Below are 22214 nucleotides of genomic sequence, written 5' to 3' on the forward strand. Positions count from 1 at the left end.
ACAAAACCAAAAAAGTGCTCTTATGACACATGTTCCAAAACTCATCATCATCACGGCTTGGCTTCGCGAACAAGGATTTGGGAAGGGCTCTCCCCACGTGGGTGTGCCCTTCCAGCCTGCGCAGTGCATGTTTTAGGTGAGGCACAGCGTGTGCAGAACTGGCCCCACCCTTTAACTCCTGAGATTCATCTGCCATGGCCAAACGAGCTTGGATAGTGCCAGTGAAGTCCTCAGGACTAGAACTCACAGCCCCCGGCATTCCCAGGAGGTCTCCTATCCAAGCACTAACTGGGGCTGACCCTGCTGAGCTTCCGGGATCTGACGGGGTCGGGTGTCAGTGAGGCATTTAACTGCCTATTGCAGAACTAGACGTTAGACAAACGAGTAGTACTTAGCTGTAGAGGTGCACTGGCCTTTGAATTCTGTGTGAGAACAAACCCGTATGTCACACTGCTGTAGGATGGAAAACTATCCATTACACCTCCTTTGATGTGCCAGTGGTGTGTATGCGGACATACTGCTCAGACAAACACACAGGTAACAGCACAGACTCATTTCTGATGGGCAAGAATAGTAATGGATCCCTTTGGCTATGTTTAAGAAAAACACTGAAACTGTTTGTGGTACATGTAGTTTCATAAAGGTGCAATATTACACTTCTTTTGGAGTTGACAAGTTTCAGCAGATCTTGAGAAATCAGATAAACTACAAGCAGGTTCATGTTTAGGGTCTGGTGTTCAGAATGTACTGCTGTAACTGCAGGTAATGAATGTTCCTGAAGCAGAAGAGCAGAAAGATATGCCCCAAGACTGAACAGAAATGAAAGAAAGCCATTCTGAAATCTGAACTTAAAGGGGAAATATATTGCTATGAAATATATGTAAGAAAGAGTTCTCTATTTTTATCTTGAAATATACACTTTTATTCCAGTGTCTTTAATTAGCTTTATAGCCACTTGGAAATGAAAGATCAATCAAGTAAACAGTTCCCATTTTCAAAACAAGCACTTACCAGCATTTGTTCAACCTGCCAATTTTGCTGTAATACTTTCCTCCTTCAGTCTACAGAACAAATTACCTTACCTTGTGCCATACAGCTTTCATTCTCTTCTTTTCTTCCTACACAACTGATATCAGTTTTTATGTTGGATTTTAAAAAGTTCACATGCTTGAAGATACTCTCCAAAGAGAATTCTCTCAGGTCACATAGCAACATGGAAATTGTGGAAATAGTAATAAAATTGTTGGCATCCTTGCAGAGTACCATCCTACCAAGTTGACAACCTCTCTGAAAATCATTAAGGATGGAGGGACAAAACAAGCTCTTGGCCCAGCTAAAGCAATTCTGCTGACTTTAAAAGGAATGCATCCTCCCTCTGAGATTACTTTTCTGTAAAATTTGCCTCGGAAGGTTAATGGAAATTAACCTGGCAAACTATTCTAGATTTTCAAAAGGAACAATTTATCCTTTATCACTGGGCAAAAATGAATTTTCCAAAGTATTAATGAATTTCTGTCTCATCCATACTTTGAAGTTTTGATACCATTCTAAAAGCTTTTTTCTCCTTTGAATCTTTTCTTGTAAGCTCATTTTTTTTTCTTTCTCTAGAACAGCAGGAAGCTCATTCCAGTTTTTAATAAAGATAAATGGAGCTCCCATGGTTTTTAATAATTGTAATGGAGCACTGTGGTACATTGATGAATTTCCGCAATCACCCGGTGTCATTACATCTTCTATAACAGGCAGAGATCCATAGGAACAAGCTTCATAAATTCTGTAACATTCTGTATTTATTCCCACTGGGCACAATGTCAAATCACTGTGCAGCAAGGCATCTTGATAGTTTTTGAAACTTTCATTTGTTTCTTGAGGCTGCCACCTAGGAAAGTAAAGGGTGAAAATATTACTATTTTTCCACAGGCACTGCAGTGAGAAGTAAGTCATATGCTTTGATTTCAATTATCTGTTAAAGATGAAAATGCTGTCAATGTAATCAATGGGCTTTTAGTCTTAACTGCTCTTAAAAGAGTCTTCAAAAGAATTTATTGAAAATGTCATTGTTAAAAATAGGTTGTAACCATGTTAGATGTGGTCCTTTTAGGAAATTATTAATACTTAGAAGTGTAAGAAACAAACTGAAATGCCATTTTAAATCATCTGTCTGACTTGGATGATGCATATGTCAATTTACTTCACAGCACAGTTCAGAAATAGATGAACAGGGAGACACTCAATGGACTTTTAAATGACTTTGCTTGGCCTCAACTCTTTAAATCAGTAGAGGTTTGCTCTTCAAAAGTTAGGACGTAAAGGAACCTGTTTAAACTGAATCTGTCTGCTGAATTGCCCCAAAATGTCTGTGAGGTAAGAGTTTATGTTACAGATACAATCCACCTGAGATTCTTCATCAGGGTAGCTGAGGTCTTCCTAAGCACTCCTGTGCTGGCTATCAAACATTTTGCAAGTGTTGCTTTTCAAAATTAAGCAATACAATCAGAGCCCTACTCTTGTTAGTCAGAAGATCTGTTCCACCTACTTCAAATGAAAAACAACCGTGCTGTACAGATTAAATCCACTCTCTTACATGGAAGACAACAAAATATGTCTATCTTCTTTGTTCTACTTAAGACACTAAACCACACAAAATGCAAGACAAATATTTCTTCTTCTACCAAAATCAAATGTATTCAAGAAAAAAATCTTTGATGGTTGTATATATATGTAGATTTTTCTAGGCATTTAAAAATATGCTCTATGTAAAATATTGCAACAAAAAGGCTATTATGTTATGAAGACCTACACAAAGAGTCTCAGCAATGTTCTCTGATTTAATTATGACAGATTACTTTTATTTGTACTATTTTTAACACTCAAGAAAAGATTAGTAATAATGAACCAGGCAAAAAGTCTGAATACTTTCATGAAGTAAATTAAAGTCTTACTGTTCTCTGGCTGCAATCCAGCAAAGTTTGTCAAGCCCATCCTGCTTCAGAATTTTCATCAGAGTTTCTCTAGAAGAGTTCTTATAAACTGTTCCTAAGAAATTGCATAGATATGATCTTGGATCATGTAGCATTGACCAGCTGGGTTCTACAACTGGAAAATTTCTGTAGCTGTAAAAACAATGCATAAATTAGACAACTGTATGTTTTATGTCAAAGGAAAAACATTTTGCACCTTTTCATCTTTACTGCATCAGATTTTAAGACCAAAAGCACCTATTTGTTGCCAGTCCTCATCTATAAACACACACAGACCCACAAGTAAAACACCTCAAGTCCTGTCCTAGAAGTAGGTCTTTATTCTCTTTGCCCCATCACTCTCTTCAGAGACTTTCTAAAATATTTTTATCTTTTTCAACATCAGAAATAATATGTGTGCATGTTAAAAAATTTCCTTGAGTAACATGCTTTTCCAAAGCAACTGTTCTTAATGCAACCACCAGTTTTGACTCAACCTCTCAAAGCAAAATCTCACTTTGATCTGAGTGGACTTCAATAATCTAATCTTTTGGCTACTAAACAGCTTGTAATACATTATTTGATGGAACAGTCCTTTCCTAATTCTTCTTTGTGATGAACGTTTATTCACTTACTTTCTGAGAACCACTTTTTCCTTCATGACAAGTATTTTTGCAGTATTCTACATCTTCTCTCTTCACTTTGAATATCTGGCACATTTTCCCACCTTTAACCACATTTTTACACTCAGTGTGCAAGGGTTGTAACCCCCTGTTTTGATACCAAATTTATCTTTCTCTACCCAGCTTTACACCCTAGTTTATTGTTGTAAATGTTGTTGCTTTCTGTTAACTCTCACTCTAATCTCTGCATCTCAAAACTCAACTTCTTTTTGCTTAGGAACCTCCAATGCCAATGATTCTCCGACACCATCAGGAATCCAAATTAATCGTATTTCAGAGACACTGTGAGCGAGTTCAAGCTGTCTCTAAAGAACTCCATAGAGTTTTCCATATCGAGCCAACAGGATCAATACAGGAAATTGAACTGAAATTCAACACAAGATATGAAAATAATCCTGTACTCCTTTCAGTTTATATTACCACGATAAGTAGCTAAGCCACTATTAACTCTCTCTTAATAAGAAGTAAAAGTGCATCTAACTGAACTGAACCTTGATTTACTCCACATAAGTAGTCTGAGCAGTCAAGTATAACAAAAATGTTTTTGTAAGCAAACAGTTAAGCCATGTTACACTGCTGTGATACTGGAGTATAATAACTGAAAATGGGAAGCACACTATTGCCTTTTGAGAGCCATAAGAGGGGTTAAAAAAGTGCCACCAGTATGATCTTTCCTTTCCTGAACAAGCAGTACCTGAAGCTTAATTACATAAATATCTTTTAAATTCCCATGTCACTAGCAGGTATTACATCTGCAGTTATGATAAATCTCAAGAGCAAATCTACTAAAGAAAAAATAAACAGAAAACTTTTCAAGCTCCCTAAACAATAGCACTCTTTTCCTATTACCATTTTTATTTCTAAATGCAATTTCCAAATGTTCCAATGTTAAATTTATGAAATAATAAATAGGATTGCATTCCATGATTTACTTACTATAATTCCTTTGGGCACCATAAGTAACACTGAGTCATATTTTCTATACCTCATGCATAACAATTGCCTGCAGCACTTACGTGGCTACTCCCAAAGGCCACTGGAAAACATCTTCTTCATTTACAAATGCATAGTCATAGGTAACGAAGAGCAGATTTACAAAACCTCCGTTTCTTCTCAGGTATGGCTGAATCCACCCGTTGTTGCACTGCTCGCTTCCCAGCAGCACGACCGCCACGTGCTGGATTTTGCGGGTCTGAACCAGCGTTTGTGTGTAGCGCAGCCACTGGGTGGCGAACGCGACCTTCGCCTCTTCCCTCCCGTTCAACACCAGCACGACGTGCTCCGCTTCCACCGGGAAGGAGCCGGGAACTACGGACGGGCCCGTGAGGAAGCTGAGAAAAACAAAATGCAAACAGCAAACATCTGTAAGGCAAATTGTTGACCTTAATCCTCTAAACATTCTTACTACACCGTCTGTACTCCTAAAACTATTTTTCATCAATAAAGTAGACGCAATATACAGCAAACTGTAACCACTCCTGATGGTAGTATCTACTCCTTAGAGTAAGGCTGCCTTCATCTTTATTTGGGATAAATGAGATTTAGACTTAAATAAGGTGTCAATAAATCAGAACTAGTACCACACTCAAAAACAAATGTAAATCAATCACCTTTTAAAAAGGGGTGCACTTTGATGTTCACTAAAGGTCAAATGTTTTCTTCTTCCCAGTAATAACCAATGAATGCTGTATTAGAATGAGAGAAAAGCCCCCAAGAAACCTGGTGGGTATACTGAACCAGGTATTGCCAAGAGGGACAGTGAGCTGCTCTGGCACACTAATTTTCTCAGTAATTTTGGTTAAGTTACTACAGAGCAGAATCAGTAACACAAGAAGTATCTATCTAAATGTAAACCTGGGTTGGTTTTACGTGCTACTAAGCACAAACATTTTAGGCAGAAAATGGCATTTCTAGATCTTGCACAATGTATTTAACAGAGAAATTTCAGTCATGTTGCAAAATCATTACATCTGTAATAATTTACAAGTATCTGACAAAAGCCATTTATGAACTTCAATGAAAGAAACCAGAGTTTGCCAGCTCCTGCTCCTCAGTTCACTGATGTGTTAACATGTTATTGACAAAAGGCAAAGGAATAGTGGTTACACTGCTTGGGAAAGAGTGGAGGGGAGAAAATACTAATTTCTCTTTTTTTTCAAGAGTCAATTAAGTCTCAAAGTTTTCTATGTCTGCTGCACTACTGTTTTTTCAGCTACAAGCAAAACTTAATTTATAATGAGCATGTGTTTTAACTCATGAAGTGCTGAGTGAGGAAAAACAATTCACACCAATAGCTGTAAAAGCTACTCCAGTGGGGTTACCTGAAGCAGACTGACCTTAAGCATATTTTAAACCTGAGTTAAGCCAACATGCTGCTGGCTTGGTGGGAGTGGCATATTTTGGAGCCAAGATTCATGAGACTCATGACTTGGAATCAAGACTTCTAGTACATTAAATATAAGTCACACAAAGATTTAAATCCAAAGTCTAACAGACTATGAGAACAGAATCACTGGGATTCCTAAGAGAGAATACCTTGAGCTTTGGAATGCCTAAAACAGTGACTAGGATATGTAGATGGTTCAGCAATCCCCTTGCAAAAAGTGACCTGGGGGAAAGGGTTTTATCTATGACACAGCACTTTGAGGCTATCAACTTTATGGGAATAACACAATGTACAAGTCAAGAAGCAATGACCTGTGTGTAGGAAAATATGAAGTTTAAATGCATAAAATTACAGTGGGAAAAAAAGAAATATAGAAGTTTCATAAATCCCATACTTTAATAATAAAAACACAGTACTGGGGTCGTACCATTAACTCCCAGTCAGAACACAATCGGGACTGGAAAACAGAGATTACAGAAGCGGCAAAATGAAGGAAGTCGGACTAACAGTACTAACCACTCACATGAAGGCAGATCAAAGATGGTATGGGGAGATGATATTTTTTGGACTAAATACATGACTTGCTTTCTCCAAAGTCCTTGTTAGTCACCCAGCAATTCTGTAGCAGGAATATGATTAAGACTAACACTTGCAGCAGGAGAGATCATACCAAATACCTACGGCATAGGCAACAAAGGAATTATAAAAAAATGAGAAAATCAAAAAAAGAACTTTGAAAGGAGCAGTCCAAATCACAAGAAGTTTTCAAGGAGTTTGAAGACTGTTCAAGAACACTGTGTAAGAAGCCCAGGCATGCTGTGTGCTTTAATCCAAAAAGTAAACAACACAGACACTTCAAACCCATATGACTTAACAGAAAATTAAGACTCCTGCATGTTAACACATTCTCTTCAGAAAGAAATACAAGTTTAAACACTGCAAATATTGTATGAAATGGAGGATCTGGACCTGGATGGCACTTCAGAGTTTTGAAGGAACACGAAATTGCAGAACTGCTGGCAAAGGGGTGCAGCTGTCATTACTAAGAGAGAGACACTATGCTTTATAAGGGGTCCACCCATCAACAGAAACAACTTCTATGTACAGAAACAACTTGAGAGGACCCCCAGATGACACCAGTGTGACTTTTCCCTCTCTGGAGGAGTCTGTAGTTAATAGTAAAATCACTGGATCTTATCAAAAGGTAAGATCACTGATGACATACATGGGTAAGCACTGAGGAAATGAATTATTCTGTTTTACTGATCTGATGAAGATCTATGACTGTGTCAATAAGAACACAGATAAAGAGGATCCTGTAGACATATTGCAGTTGGATTTTCAAAAAGCTTCACTGAATGTTTTTATTAAAATTAAATTGCCACAAGCTATCCCTGGTGAAATCCTTTGACAGATAAAAACCTTTGCTGACCAATATGCTTTTATGCTGGCATGAATCAAGATGGTTGCAATTTGTGTACAGAGGCTGGGAGAATGGGGCTTCATTGCTGAATACCTGGGGTTAGCATGGCCTGAGACAAGACAGCACAGAATGTTTATAAAATAGAGAGGGTGTTACTCAGCAGAACAGAAATTTCAGTATGCTCTTATTAATAGTAGGAGGTAAGTAGTTTGGCACTCCCTGTTCTACAATGTCTTCTGAGAGGACAGCAGAGAAGGATGTGAATCGCTTCAGGCCAAAAAAAGTGCTAAATCCTGCTCTTCTGTCTCTTTATCAATGTGCCAACATGTCACTAAAATCCACAGCTATGCAGTTCCTTCTCCACTCATGTTTTCAAATAAACATCCCTGCATTTCATGGGGAAGCTGACACCTTCAATATTCTTTAGCAGCTTCTTTGGTGAACACTTGAAGTCAGTAAAATCTATATTAAATATCTTTATTTCCATCATAAATATATAAAATGGGCTTATTCATGCAACTATATGCAAGTGATATTTCAGCATTTTTGTGACTTTAGTTTTGATATGCTTTAAAAACATTCATGAGAGCTCTATTTTTTAACAATCATTAGACTTACCACAGAAAACTGCAGAGCAACACACATTCTGCAAATATGTCACCTCAGCTAGTTCCCTCTAGCCTCATCTAGTAATCAAATGGAGATAATTTACCTCAGTCAGGCAGTAAATTCAACAATTCTAGAAAATCTTATGACCAATGAGCAGCCAAAATCACACACTGATTCTTCTGCACAACAAAAATACAAAATCTTTCCATTTCAGAATCCTAGTTGTTAAGCTAACAGTTATATTTGCATATTTTCTATACTTTGCACATGTTCCTACCAGCCTTTCAAAAGTTAACCTTTGTTATGTTGGTGCCAAACTTAAGCCTTGTATTTTTATAAGATCCAAGTTGAAATTAAAATAAGGACTTGATTATCCCTGCTTCATGTGAACATAACAAAAAGATGAATGCAAGTAGAGAAGTCTTTCTTCGAGAGATGCGTACCCTAAGGAACCATGTGAAGGTATTAACCCTTTGAAACAGGCACACCAGAAAAAAAGTAACAATAATTAGCCAAGTGACAGATTCATTAAGTGCAGCAAATTATTTCCATGTTATTAACATGAAAAGCAAGGGCTTGAAAGAAATTCCAATTTCTGGTGAATACCAAGGAGATAATCTGCCTGGTAGAATGCCTTGGATTTCTGTAGCTTCTGAAATGGGAACAACAAAGTCTCTTCCCACCAAGAGAACACTACAGGCACTGGTCCCTATTCAAAGAAAACATTGTATTCTTTCTCTAAAACTGTGAATGGAAAGTTCTACTGCTCTGTCAAGGAGATGACCAAGATGCAGTAGCATCGTTCATAGTTGATTCTCAAATCTTGTTGGATCATCTTTTATTTCCAGACAAGGAATACAGCTATTTTTTTTAAAGAGTACATAATTTCATCAATTTCCTTAGATGTACAACAGACTCTTTAATAACTGCTATGCATAAATCAAACCCATGTGTCTTTCTAGAAAAGAGTTTTAATCTCTTATGAATGTGATGTAGGCATTACTGTAAATATTCTATGGCCTGTACCAGGTTCACTGTTAGATACATTGATAAAAAATTCAAAATGGTAAAAAACTTTCATGATCACTTAAAAATCCCTTTCAATTCACAACCACATATTTATGTCAAACAATACCTTGATATCAACGAGAACCACATCTTATTGTGCAAGGAAAAAGCACCCTTCTGAAACAACACATTTCTCAGCAGTTACACTCACTTAAGTGTGTAATTTACATACTAAGAACTTTTTTAACAGTTGGATCTTAGTGACAGTGACTTAACGTTGCAGGAGACCTACTGCTGCATGCTGGCTAACAGGCCAAACAGATAAAAAAATCCTTCAGCTTCCCTCTATCTTTAAAGAAAGCCTTAAAATGGTATTAAATAAGACTTCTAAGAAAAGTTCTGTATCCTTCACTGTGTAATATAAAACATTTGACTACAGCCTTAGAACATGCATGATCACAGATCATGCACCATTTCTAAAGCAAACAGTGCTTTAGGTGTAATCTCTCTTTACATACAAAATTTTGTTTTGCAAATCAAGTAGCTAACCAGATGCTGGTCCTCACAGATTGTTTTTCTTATAACCAGAAACAAATTAAGGTTTGGATGCAATCCTATTTATGACCAAATGACCCAAGTCCCTTTTCAGCATACACTAGAAACCAAATAGCAGGAGACAGCTCCGTGCGTCACAAGTCCATGCTTGTTTTTGTCAACTAGGAGCCCTCAAATCCCTGCTCTTAAGACCTTCCTGAGGATTGTATGCCCCCCACTGCCACGGAGGTCTCCTGGCTGTCCTTATTCTCAGCATTTCTAAGTCTTTCCATATTTTTTCCAAATAACACAAACCTTCAAAAAACAGATGTAATTGCTCCCTAGTTTTCTGGGTTTTAACAGTGACTTGTATGGGCCAGAATTAGCTGGGTTTATCAAGTGTGTGTTTCCATGAATAAACAGTATGACTGAATGACTGAGAAGTTGTGTATATGTTCCACAGTTACCAAAACATGAAAAAAATAAAATATTTCCAACTGATACTAAAATAACTGCAACTCTGAGACAGGCAAAACAATGTAGCTGTGCATCTTATGACATACTTTAACTTTAAAATGCATTATTTGTTAAAGTTTACACAATTGAAATCAACATCATGAACAACACCTGAAATACGTTTTTCCTGTTTTTTGGCTTCCTTCTCTCCACTGTGCAGTCCCATCAGCTGGCTCAAGGTGCCCTCCAAAAATATGCTGCCAAAGGTAAAGACCTACATAAATGAAGACATGATGGAGACAGTATGAATGCACTGAATTTACCTACTCTACACTCCTAGCAAATAAAATAATTTCTGGGAAACAAAAAAGCATTGCAACATAAGAACATGGGAAAGAAGTGTCAGAGCTTCTTATATAATGGGGACAGTGCTTCTCAATTTCTGTATGACTTTGAATTAGTTCAGATTAAATTTTCCCATATTGGGGCATTTTAAAAGGTTCTCAGACTGACAAAATACTAGCAGCCAAAGATATACCACACTACTACTTCTCTTACACATATCACTTAAAAATGAGAAAATATTCCATCAGCATTTTAAGGACAAGCATACTTCTCTTAAGCTTTTGTGAAACACACTAATTACTTTGTGATGGAATGTGCCATCAGGCAATTTACCAATACATTCTACAATGCTATATGCAAGTTTATCTGAAGCTGGAAACTTGGCATGTTCAAAAAACTAAAATACGAAAAATTTATGTCTTCAGCAGTAGTTAAAGATCTTGAGAAGACCCTGGCTCCCAGTTTATGCTGAAAGGAAACTCAGGGTCTTCTAAAACAGAAGAATTTCCAAGTTCATCACTGACAGTGGTACTGCAGTACAGAAAATGGTTTATTTCTGTGTGATGCTTTATTGCAAGTGTAAATGTGGCAAAAATAAACAGACTGATTTAGCCAAATAAGAGGCCTGTACTTGTGTTGTACTGTAAACTAGACTGGATTTAAAAAGTAACTGTGCTTCTCTGCTATTTGAGACATTTTCTTTGCCGGATGCAAAGGACAGTCTTGAAAGGAACTGATACAAAAAAATTGAAGTCTCACTACACTTATTTTGGTATAAATTTGAGGAACAGCTACCACAGATATACATACTATTGAATCATATCCATGAACTGTAGTCATTAAAAAGCAGAGAAAAGTGCTATTTCGGAAAGGTTACATGATTAACAGACATTGGTTACATCTGCTTACCAATTGCTGCTTTCCCCCAAATCTGTACTCTAAGACTGGTCTGTCCTAGATGAGATTTCGCATATTTTATCATCTTAAGATTAGCTTCGTATCTCTGCTGAGAAGCAGCCAGCTCGTTTTTCTCGTCCCCTTCCCACGGATTCCATTCCTCCTTTCCCAAGGCAACATGATCTGGGAAGCCTAAAAGCGTAATTTACATAAAACGATCAGATTCACGAGCTTAGGAAAACTGAAGAATTTTCTGGCATTCATAATATCAAGCATCACCTGACAGCCCTCCCCGACCGGGCCCGGCACCGCCACCGCGTGCCCCCGCCCCGCCACCGCTTCCCCCCGCCCCGCCGCCGCCTGCCCCGCCCCGCCACCGCTTCCCCCCGCCCCGCCGCCGCCTGCCCCGCCCCGCCACCGCCTCCCCCCGCCCCGCCACCGGCTGCCCCCTGCCCGCCGCGCCGCCGCCTCCCGGGGCGCTGGGCAATGGCCGCAGCCTGGACAGGCCCCGCGAGGGGCTGTGCGGCCCCGGCCGTCTCTCCGGAGCCGCCCCGGCCCCGCACCAAACCCTCCGCCCCGGGCCCTGCAGCGGCGCCGGCGGGCGCAGCCAGGCCAGGCCAGGCAGGGCCGGGCAGGGCAGGGCAGGGCCGGGGGTTCGGGGCGGCACCTCCGCGCTCACCTGGCGGGCCGCGGCGGTCCCGGTGGGGCGGGCGGGGGGCGGCCGAGCGACGCGGCCGCAGGAACACGGTGTAGGCCGCGTAGAGCGAGAAGAGCACGTAGGCGAGGAGGAGGGCGGAGCAGAGCCGCCTGCGAGCGCCCCGCATCCCGCCCGGCCGGGCCGCAGGGAGGCGGCGGCGGGAGGAGCCTCCGCCGGCAGACCGGGGCTGGGCCCGGAGCCCGCGGGGCAGGAGCTGCCCCGGCACAGCCATGTGGTGGTGGTGGGGAACCGGGTTGTACATGGGTAGGTGAGCAGCACAGTAGGGTCACAGGAGTATTATGTAATGGGGAGAGCTGAAGGCCGATCAGACCCAGTCGTGTTGCGTGGGAAGAGAAAGCTGAAGCTTTTTAGGCTATCCACGAGTTCTTCCCAGGGCTAGGTGTTAGAGCCTCTGCAAAGCCTCTGCCAGCCTGTTGGCAAACACCACGAGCATAATGGTAGCCAAAAGCACACCTTCACCTGCTTGAATGCGAGAGTCTAGAGCAATATAGATTACAATGCACTGCACAGCCCTGCAGCCTGCTCTGGATCTGAGGGTTTTTTCTTGATCAGTTTTTCACCCTAAGCACTAAAGTTTGGTGTTCTGGCCCTGACCTCAAATTCATTCAATGGACCTCTGCTTGTTCTCAACTAAAATGTAACTACTTGCCTCAGGAAACCTTCTGAAATAGACTTATGGTCATTATATTGACAAATTCTTAATTTAATTACTTACACACTCATTGAATTAGAAGTCTAGCCTGGATGACCCACAGTGGCAGCAATCACAGAATCACAGAATGGTTGGGGTTGGAAGGGACCTTCTAGATCATCTAGTTCCAGCCCCTCTCCTCTGGGTAGTGACACCTTCTAGCAGTCCATGTTGCTCAAAGCCCCATCTCAACTGGCCTCAGTCACTTCTAAGAATGGGACATCTACAATTTCTCTGGACAACCTGTTCCAGTGTCTTATCACCTTCATCACAGAAAATTCCCTCATGTCCATTGTGTTCCAGTTTGAAACCATTGCCCTGTGTCATGTTACTGGCCCTGGTAAAAAGCTTCTCACTGTCTTTCTTTTAAGCTCTCTTTATATATTGAAACTCTACCCATAAAGTACCTGCATGTAATGCATATAACTCTTGTAAATATTACCAGTAATCTGTTGCAGAATTGCAGGTCAATACTCTTGTTCCTGTTAGGCATCATGGCGTCTTTGCTTTGGTTATGGTGATTTATAATTTTATGGAAAAAGTGCACCACATAAATGCTTTCAAAATGAAGACCAAGCTTCTCTCTTGCCTTTCTAGCTTAGTGCATCTGTGTGAATGCACAGTGAAGTGGTACAGTCACAGACTTTGGGAAGACAAGTGATATGATGTCTACAGTAGTTGATTTAAAAGAAAATTTCAGCTTTGAATCTCTTTTCTAGACTGTATCAGTAACTGGATCTGTGTGCTGAGTTGCTCAAATTCATACAAAACCTTTGTAAAAATACTTTAAAACAGAATATAATGAAAGTATGATAAACATAGAACCATGGGGAAAGAGGATAACAATAATTAATTACAAAGGGCAAAGAAGAATGTAAAATGGTAAGTCATTTGGGAACACAGGTTTCCTATTCCACAGCTTCACTGCTCTGGAGGATAATTAGAAAGTTCTCTCTTCTCCCCACACAGATGCAGTAAATTTCTTATAAAAATGACAGAAGGGACTTGGAAAGTCAACAGGGATTAATCTGAGAAGAGTTTGCATTATAGACCATTTCAAAAATAGTGTCTTGAAAGTCTGCATTGGAATGTGTGAATGTCAATAAGAAATGGGAAAGTGAATGTGATTTGGAATAGTGATCATTGCTCAGCAGGTCTTTCACAATAGTGATGATACTGTAGTCTTACTTATAGCAGAGAGGGAAGGTATAGCAGCCAAAGTGAGGTACACAGGCAATATCAACTAAAGTCTTAGAACAACTGTAGTAGTTGGCAATGTTTGATCATTTGGAAAGAAATCCAAACACAAGTGAAAACGTGTCAGAAGGAAGAGCATATTCTTCCTGAGCATAGCATCTTAATCTTACGTTTCCTATCCTTATTAATTCATTGTACATTTTGCAAGTTTCATTGGCTCATTTCATGGGCAAAACAGGGTTGGAAAAGCTATACATAATGTAAAAAAGGTTATTTTTTAATAAAATTTTATATTCCTGACAGTTTGGGACAGACTCAAATAAATGGTTTTCCTATTATGCAAACTCAAATGACACAGAAATTTTTGGGAATTAAGAATATAATGCTAAGAATGTACTAAGGGATTGGGCGGGGGGAGGTTGGGGATGGGGATGGACTTAACAGAATACCTACATGAATTAAGATCTTGGAGTAGGAGTTTAGTCTAGGGATTATAGGAGTAAAAGTGAACCAGGAACATTAGACTGGAAGGATCACCTTAACCATGGTGTCCCTTGAAATCACGGAAAACTGTGCAGCAGATACCAAATTTAGGAAACGCCTGTATTTCATGCACAGGGTCTGCGGGACCTGCAAAGGCCTAGCAAGTACTAGTTCCTAGCACTCTATAAAAAACTTATGATATGTGGTAGAAGATCAAAAGCCAAGTGTTATGTCACAAGAAGGGAGAAGAGATCAAGAGCATTAGTGATGTCTTGGACCTCTGTGCAAACCAGATCATTATATCTCTAGATGATATTAAGAAGCAGACATGTCCTACAGTGTCAAAGAGGGTGAAAAGCCCAACAGCAACAGCTAATGAGACTTGGAAAAATCCTGAATCCAGATCTCATAAATCAGGAGGCTTAGATTCTTTCTTAGCTCTGAGACAGCTTGTTGTATGATCTTCTGGCAGATTATCTTGTCTCATGGGGCTCCAACTGACTCCTTGTAAAATGTACTTAACAGCTTCTGGGAGTGTCAGGAATCCGAGTTGATATAAAATAGTTAGTTTTCCTTGAAGGAAAGGTACTCAATAAAGACAGGAAGAATTGTAATGAAAAAGGAGAATCTATTTAATAACAAGGACTTTGAGAAGTAAACAATAAAACTTTACAAGTTCTTCATAGTATAAAACATCATAAATTGCGAGACAGAGGGGAAAGATGTATCATCAAGTTCATTAACTGTTTAGAGATAGAAAAAAAAGCACAGAAATGTCAAGTACATTCAACAAAATGTCTATGCAGTTCAAGACTTCATTATAACAAATGAAAATTAACCTGTAGTTTCAAAATTAGGACTCTGAGTGCATTTGAAAGCCTAAATCAAAATACATTCTGCTGTATATCAGGTAATTTGTGTAAGCACCTGTGAAAGTAAGATTTTTTTCCTCCATGGAAAGTATTTTTTCCTCTACATATTATGGTAAAAACAGTGCTTCCTGATACCTGTTTTTGCTACTCATGACTGCCTAAAATAAGTCATTCTTTGGACTCTTACAGAAAAATTCTGCAGCATTTCTTGCCTTATCTTGGTCTCTGCTCATTGACTGATGCACTAGACTTGACAGATGCCACTGGGAAGTTCCAAAAAGCTGTATTGATCAACATGTGACATCGGCAGACCTGAGCAAAGTTTTAGAGCAGAACGAGGAACGAGAGGAAGCACCAGTTAGACATCTAACCAGAACGTGGAATGGAGGCAGCTGCTGACGGAATCCCAGCATAAAGGTGTTGAGTGACTGCTCTATTGTTTTCATTAAGAAGTTTGCAGGGTTTTCTACTGCCACCTGCAGGTTGTTGTAGGCAGCTGCTATGACAGTTTTCCCACAAAAGCCTGAATCTCCACGTAAGGCTGCACAATACAAGGCTTAATGAAAGAGAGAAGTCTACAGGAGGCAATTAAAGATATGAAGCCAGAGAGGTCTCTCTGCTGGCCACAGATCACAGTGCCCGTTCATAGGCTTTGGCACAGGTTCTGCTCTGCATAAGTCTCTTGTGACGTGAGAGGTAACAGTCTCTGGTGTTCATTAATGCTTGATTAATAAAACCACTCCATTATACTGGCTCTGCTTCATACAAATACACCCTGATATCACCCTTCAGGCAGAACAAAGCTCAGGTTAACTTCACTTGTACCTGAAACTAATTACAGTGGCTGAATTACACTAATTACAGTGACCTCAATGTGGTGTTGCTTGAGGCAGCAATGACAGCAAATGGTAAGGCATTTCTGATAGTGGGAAAAATTAAGGGCAGTGAGCTCTTAAATTTTGGTACACCTGGATAAATAAGAGGGTGTCCACTTGTGGCCTTCTAACTTCTTCGTTTAAGTGTGGACAGTCTCTTCCTGAGAAAATAATGCACTGTAGGGGCATCAGAATAAAGTGATTTTTCAGCCTTATGAAATGACAAAACCATCATATTCAGTTCTGTGTTACTCTCATGTTCAAGTCAGACCTATGTGAAGATGGTTTTAGATAACAAAGGATTTTCTTCCTGCGTGGCATGTGTTATATTTAGAATGTCTCCAGGCTGAGGTCTGTGTAGACAAATATTCTATTCTATTCTATTCTATTCTATTCTATTCTATTCTATTCTATTCTATTCTATTCTATTCTACTCTACTCTACTCTACTCTACTCTATTCTACTCTATTCTATTCTGTCAAAGCATAAAGCCTCTCAGAACACTGCGTCTCCTCCTGAGACACATAAAGAACGGATCCAAAGCTGCTGTTTCTTAGGCTGTTTCAGGTCTTACACATTTTTCAGTATCTATGTTAGGACTAGGTTAGATCTTTCCAACAACTCAAATAGGTTTGATATGAGCCATGCCTAACTAACCATACCAAACTATGCTTAACCATAGTCCGTTGTTCCCTGAACTGTCACATCTCCAGTATTTTGTCAGGTTGGTATGCCATAAAGGAAGTCAGTAAAGTCAGTTCCCTGCTCTTTTAAAATTTCTTTGGATGTTCCCACCTGGATAAAAGTTTTATGGCTCATTCGCTATTTTCAACAGGCTAAATATACCCTCTTACAAACCATTGTTTTCAAGAATCTCTTACAATCTTAGTACAAATCTAAGACAGATAAATGTGTTAAATATATTTATAAAACTGACATTATTACATTGGCCTTTTGCATAAATCTTCAATGTTTTCATGGTATGAGTTATTGCATTGTGGTTAGATGGGATTATAATATCTCCTCACTGCATTCTTACTTTGAGTAGCATAAAGACATATTTGTATGATACTCTCATCTAACAGATTGAAAGGGAAAGAATTTATTCTTACAGGAAGAACTGTAGTAAGTTTTATACTAGCAGGAGTTTTGGCCATATTTTAGAATAAAACTGTATTAGCATATCACACTTTGGTGTGAGTCATCTGAGTTTCTGTGTCACATGGGTTACATAGAGAAGAAGGGGTCATTTAAAGTCTGCAGAGTTAATTGAGATGGTTGTAGTGCCATTTAAAAATCACTTGAAACTGCAATTTAAAAAATTCCTGGAGGGCAAGCAATGTAATCTCTCATGGAGGAATCCTGGAGCTGTAGTTTGTGGTTCCCTCTGGTGCAGGAACAGCTGTGCTTCTAGCACTTGATCAGACTATTTTCTGTGACATTTAGTTATGGGCCTCATTGACATGGCAGTTATACAAGTGGCAAGAAAAGGAACATGGGGCACCTGACAAAGAGCAGCAGTGTGTGACTTGTCTGAACAGTGCAGGTGGGCTGCCTGTATCTGGTGACTTAGCAGGAGACAGAGCAGGTCTGTGTGAAAGCTGTTCAGGCTCAAACGTTTATGGTCTGGGTATCATTATGGTGGGCGTTTGGGTTTGGTTTTTTTCTTTTTTTTTTGTGTGTGTGAGGTTTTGGGGGGAGGGGAAAGGTTGTGTGTGTTTTGTTTGTTTTTAATCTGTAGTGATAACACAGAAGAAAATGCTCTGAGATGAACCCGAAGAAATTTCTTCCTTAAGCATAGTGTCTCCATTCCTTTATGCATTAGTTGGGCTAGTGTCTCGGTTTGAGGGGAAAAAACCAAAATGTTTTACCCACAAGCAGGGGAGGGGCCTCCTCCACGATAATCACACCACTCTTTATCAAATTTAAGAAAAGGAATTTTAATACAAGAAGGATAACTGCTATATATATATATGTAAACAGACTAGTGCAACCCACTTCCCCAACACCACAAGAGAGGGAAAAAAAACCCAAAAAAACAAAACAACAACAAAACCCAGCAGGTTTTTTCTCCGGGAGGAAAGGTTATACTCAAGTGTTCATGTCACAGCCCGGCTGGCTGCAGAGTGAGTTTCAGTCCCTCTCCAGCAAGACAGACGAGCAGTGAGCTTTCAGATGGACTCAGTCTCTTCCTCCTGTGTTCCCCGTCCAAGAAGCAGAAAGGTACGAGCAACCAGCAGCAAATCCAAGGCAGGCAGCAGCAGCAGCGCGGCAAGAAAAGTAGTCCAAGGTAGGCAGCGGCAACCCCAGCAGTAACCAGCAGGGCAGCCTGCCTCCTTCGAGCCCCCACTCCCCCCGTTCCGCCGAGCCAAGACTGGGGAGAATATCCAAAAAAACCCAAAAGAGACAAACCTGCCCCCACCCCAGCGATCAACAGTTAACTGCTTCTTTTGTTAACCGCTGTCCTGGGCAGTTAAGTGGCAGGGGAGAGAATTTACATAATAATCCCAAACTACAACAGCTAGCTACCAAGTACAGTTAGTGTCATAGCTCTGTTTGGGTTTCATGTTAGCAAAGGTGGCTTAAGTGAATCTAATTTACTTCCTACTGTCTAAGTCTTAAGGAAATGTAAAATCAGTTACTGCTTCTTAACTGAGAAGCAGCTACTTTCAGTGAAAGGAAGATCATTTTGTGAAAACTAATGCATCTTTTTTGTGATTGTGAGCATTGCTGTCAGTTATTTATACCAGAATTTCCTAAGAAAATGCAGCTGTGCCCTTCTTATGTATGCAATCTAAATCAAACCCTTTGTGTCTATTTTATCTTCGTAATTTTTGTATTTTTTTCCCTACTAGATATGGAAATAATGGAAACCCCAGGCTTTCTGAATATATCCCAGTAGGAAATGAGTTGAAAGAACTAAAAAAGAAGCTAATCATGAAGATGTAACAAGTGGTATGATTTTATATTTAGAAGCCACCTTATTTTTGAGCATCTGATTTTTCCTGTTCAGCTCTTTCATCCCACTGAAATGTTTTATTTATATGGTAAATTCTCTTAGAGTCCTCAGATAGATAGTAAACAGAAGACTATTAAAACTGGGTTTTAGCATCAGAACTTCTAATGTTCTGAAACTTTGAATATGGATCTGTAATGAAATTAATTGGCTCCTGTTTTCAGGATTCAGGTGATTCTGTCACTATTGGCTGTTTACAGGACCTGCCATCTACTGTTGCTTCTAAAGTGGCTTATGTGGCCTTCAAAGCATCTGGCTCTGTGCTGGGCTGAGAAATTTTGTGAACTGTGCTTTGAAAACCTGCTTTGAGCGGTGTAATTTATTGTTTGTTGGGATGGAATGTCAAGATATGTTATCTTTGCTTATCATCCTTGCAGATCTCTTCTGTCACAAGAGAACAAATAAAGTGACTCCAGCATTTCTATTATGAATAGCATCTATTTATTCAATCTCACAGTTCCCTAATGATTAAGTAAATTATGGGGGAAGTGAAACTATTTAAATCAGAACAATTAATTATTATGAATTAATTATGAATGCCTGTTCCCTTATTTTCCAGTTAATTTTAGTACAACTTCTGTTTTCAAGATAGCAGTTCCTCTCAAAAACTGTGTATAACTGATAAAAAAAATCTTTTAAATATTTTCATTATGATTAATGGCTTGGTTTTATCAGTATTCAGTAAGATACAATTTTTCTCTCTATCTAGAGATGTTAATTTCAAATACAGTATCGCATGAACACCTCTTATACATGTTTTGACAGTAAAATGAATGAGGGTTTTATTTCTAACTTTTGTCCATATGAAGTAACTGAAGAAATACAGCTGATTATATTTGAAATGTTTGGTGATACTGAGTACAACTTGATGATGTTTTTGAATATAAAATCCTTTTCTGCAATATTCTGTGTATGACAGAAATCTACTAGGCAATAAGAGAGAAACAGAGTGTCCTAGTTCAGCTGGAGGGACCAGCTAACCCTGTGTGGGGGTGATCAAAGCTGTGTATTCCACCCCCTCTATTCATTCCCCAAGGACAATGGGCCATTAGCAGCAGCTGCCCAGGGAGCCATTATCACTTCACACCCAGCCTGAGGGGGGCGGAGCTGCTAATGGGCCATCAACAGCTCAACAACCCCTGGCTCCCAGAGTTAATCACCCATTGTGTGAGTCCCCGCCCAGGGGGAGGGACTGAGTGCTCCCTGAGGGTACATAAGTGGTGGGTAAGAAGACCTCAGGACCTTCTCGTCGGATCCAGAGCAGCAGCAGGACCTCGACAGCAGGAGATCACCGCTCTCGCCCAGACCACAGCCCTCGCCTGCACCAACAGGTTTTTCTTTTCCTTTTGCTCTGGACTTGGGGGAGCCACAGGGGTCTCAGCACAAGGGCAAACAAACCCCCTTGGGTTTGTGCCCCAGGACACTGGGTTATACTGTTGGGGTATTGTGAGTTGAAAGCAATTTCCCTTGTGTATCAGTGTTGTTATTGTAATATTATTATTAAATTTTAGCTCTGACTTATAATCTCTCTCGTGGTGAGTTCATTTCCCCTGCTGGTTCACCTTCAAACCAGCACACAGAGAAAAAGGGAGAAAAGAGAGAGAGATATTTTTCTTGAAGTTAATATTATGTTTAGTCTTTTGAATAACCATAATGTCTAAGACTGCAAATTCTTATCAAATTCTTCTGCTGAGTGTTACATGATGTCTGTACAAAGATATAATAGGATTAGTTTGTTTTTTGTATGCATAAGAATTTGCTTTATTTAAGGTAAAGAAAACCTCATCTGAATAATTGCACAGCAATATGGCAGATGAATTTCAGTGCCAATAAGGACAGGTAATGCTTTTGGTTTTAAAAAAGAAAGAATCTCTCTAACTGGGCATGCACAGTGACTGTTTCTGAATAAGTTGGTTTGATACCTGGAAAAAAGATCTGGAATTATTACAGCTAACACTGTAAAACCACCTGAGAATGTCAAAAAGGCCTCACATCAGAGATCATTAGGGAAGAATTAGAAAAAAAAAATCACTGTGCCACTGAAAAAAATAAATCTTTTTATTTTGTACTTTTGGGAGGAAAGACAGAGACTTAATGACTGTCGATAGGTTTCTTAATCAGATACTGAAGCTCCACCACAGGCATTCACTGCCCTTTTATAATAGTTTTACAGTGAACTCCCTAAAATAGTTATCTTACTGCTTATTTATTCTACTTAAAAGTAATATTTATTGTGTCTTGATACTACCGATTGCAAAAGTAATTATAATGTAGTTAACAGGATTTAAAATGTAGCTTTCCAGCATCTCCCTTATACCATGTGTCCCACCCTTACACTGATGGCATCTATGTTAACATGTAAACTCTAATTCCAAATTTAGTTCACAGATATAAAATTTTGGGAGGGCCTCTCTTGCAGTGAGGCCAGTACATCCAAAGGCAAAACTGCCTATATTTGGTTGAGATGAAAGATCCACCTTGCCAAGTGTCCTGCCAGTGATAAAGATCATCAACTGGGACATGGTAAGACCTCACCATGGGTGAGACCCTATCAAGTTGTCTGCAACCCTCAACAGACCATCCTGAAGATGAGCAGTGTGCAGATTTATTGCTTCCTGAACACAAAACCAGGTGAGTTCTTCCTGAATTCAGCCTCAGACCAGACAGCCTTGCAAATTATAACTCTTCCAGCAGGAGTGGCCTTTTGTGGAAGGCAGGGACTTTCATGGAAGGACCCTGTGTCACTGGACTATCTGATGTTGTCACATACAGGACAGGTAACCACTGCATTGAGCATCATATACATAGATGGGGCTAGTAAGGAAAACCTCGAAGTGCTGTAGAGCTTGTTCTCAAATCTCCCCTCAATTGTCACCATGTCACAATGTACATGAAAAAGACAGCAGCAGTTATTTTGGCTCTGTGGCTGTGTGTGGGGCTGGCTGTTCTTCACAGCATTGTGGTTGTAGCCTCATGATCCAAGGTGACAAAAGCCATTAACCTTTCAGCATAAAATGCCCATGTGGCACCTGCTGTACCAGACGCAGGTAACTTCAGCAGC

General features: G+C 39.8%; 1 protein-coding gene across 2 annotated transcripts; it reads right to left on the reverse strand.

Moving 5' to 3' along the window:
• Positions 1-735: 735 nt before the first annotated feature.
• On the reverse strand, positions 736-12143 carry RXYLT1 (ribitol xylosyltransferase 1). Of its 2 annotated transcripts, XM_071549974.1 has the most exons (6): positions 11981-12143; positions 11314-11493; positions 10231-10333; positions 4660-4974; positions 2943-3113; positions 736-1879 (listed from the first exon to the last, which is right to left on the reverse strand). In XM_071549974.1, exons 1-6 carry the CDS (start codon positions 12123-12125, stop codon positions 1462-1464), a joined length of 1332 nt encoding a protein of 443 aa, XP_071406075.1. In that variant the 5' UTR covers positions 12126-12143; the 3' UTR covers positions 736-1461. The 2 variants fall into 2 exon arrangements, with proteins under 2 accessions (XP_071406075.1, XP_071406076.1); XM_071549975.1 differs by lacking the exons at positions 10231-10333; positions 11314-11493; positions 11981-12143 and adding an exon at positions 6546-6706 and having other exon boundaries at positions 739-1879.
• Between the last annotated feature and the right edge of the window lie 10071 nt (positions 12144-22214).

The sequence above is a fragment of the Pithys albifrons genome, chromosome 3 (assembly GCF_047495875.1).
Source record: "Pithys albifrons albifrons isolate INPA30051 chromosome 3, PitAlb_v1, whole genome shotgun sequence".
Lineage (NCBI taxonomy): Eukaryota > Metazoa > Chordata > Aves > Passeriformes > Thamnophilidae > Pithys > Pithys albifrons.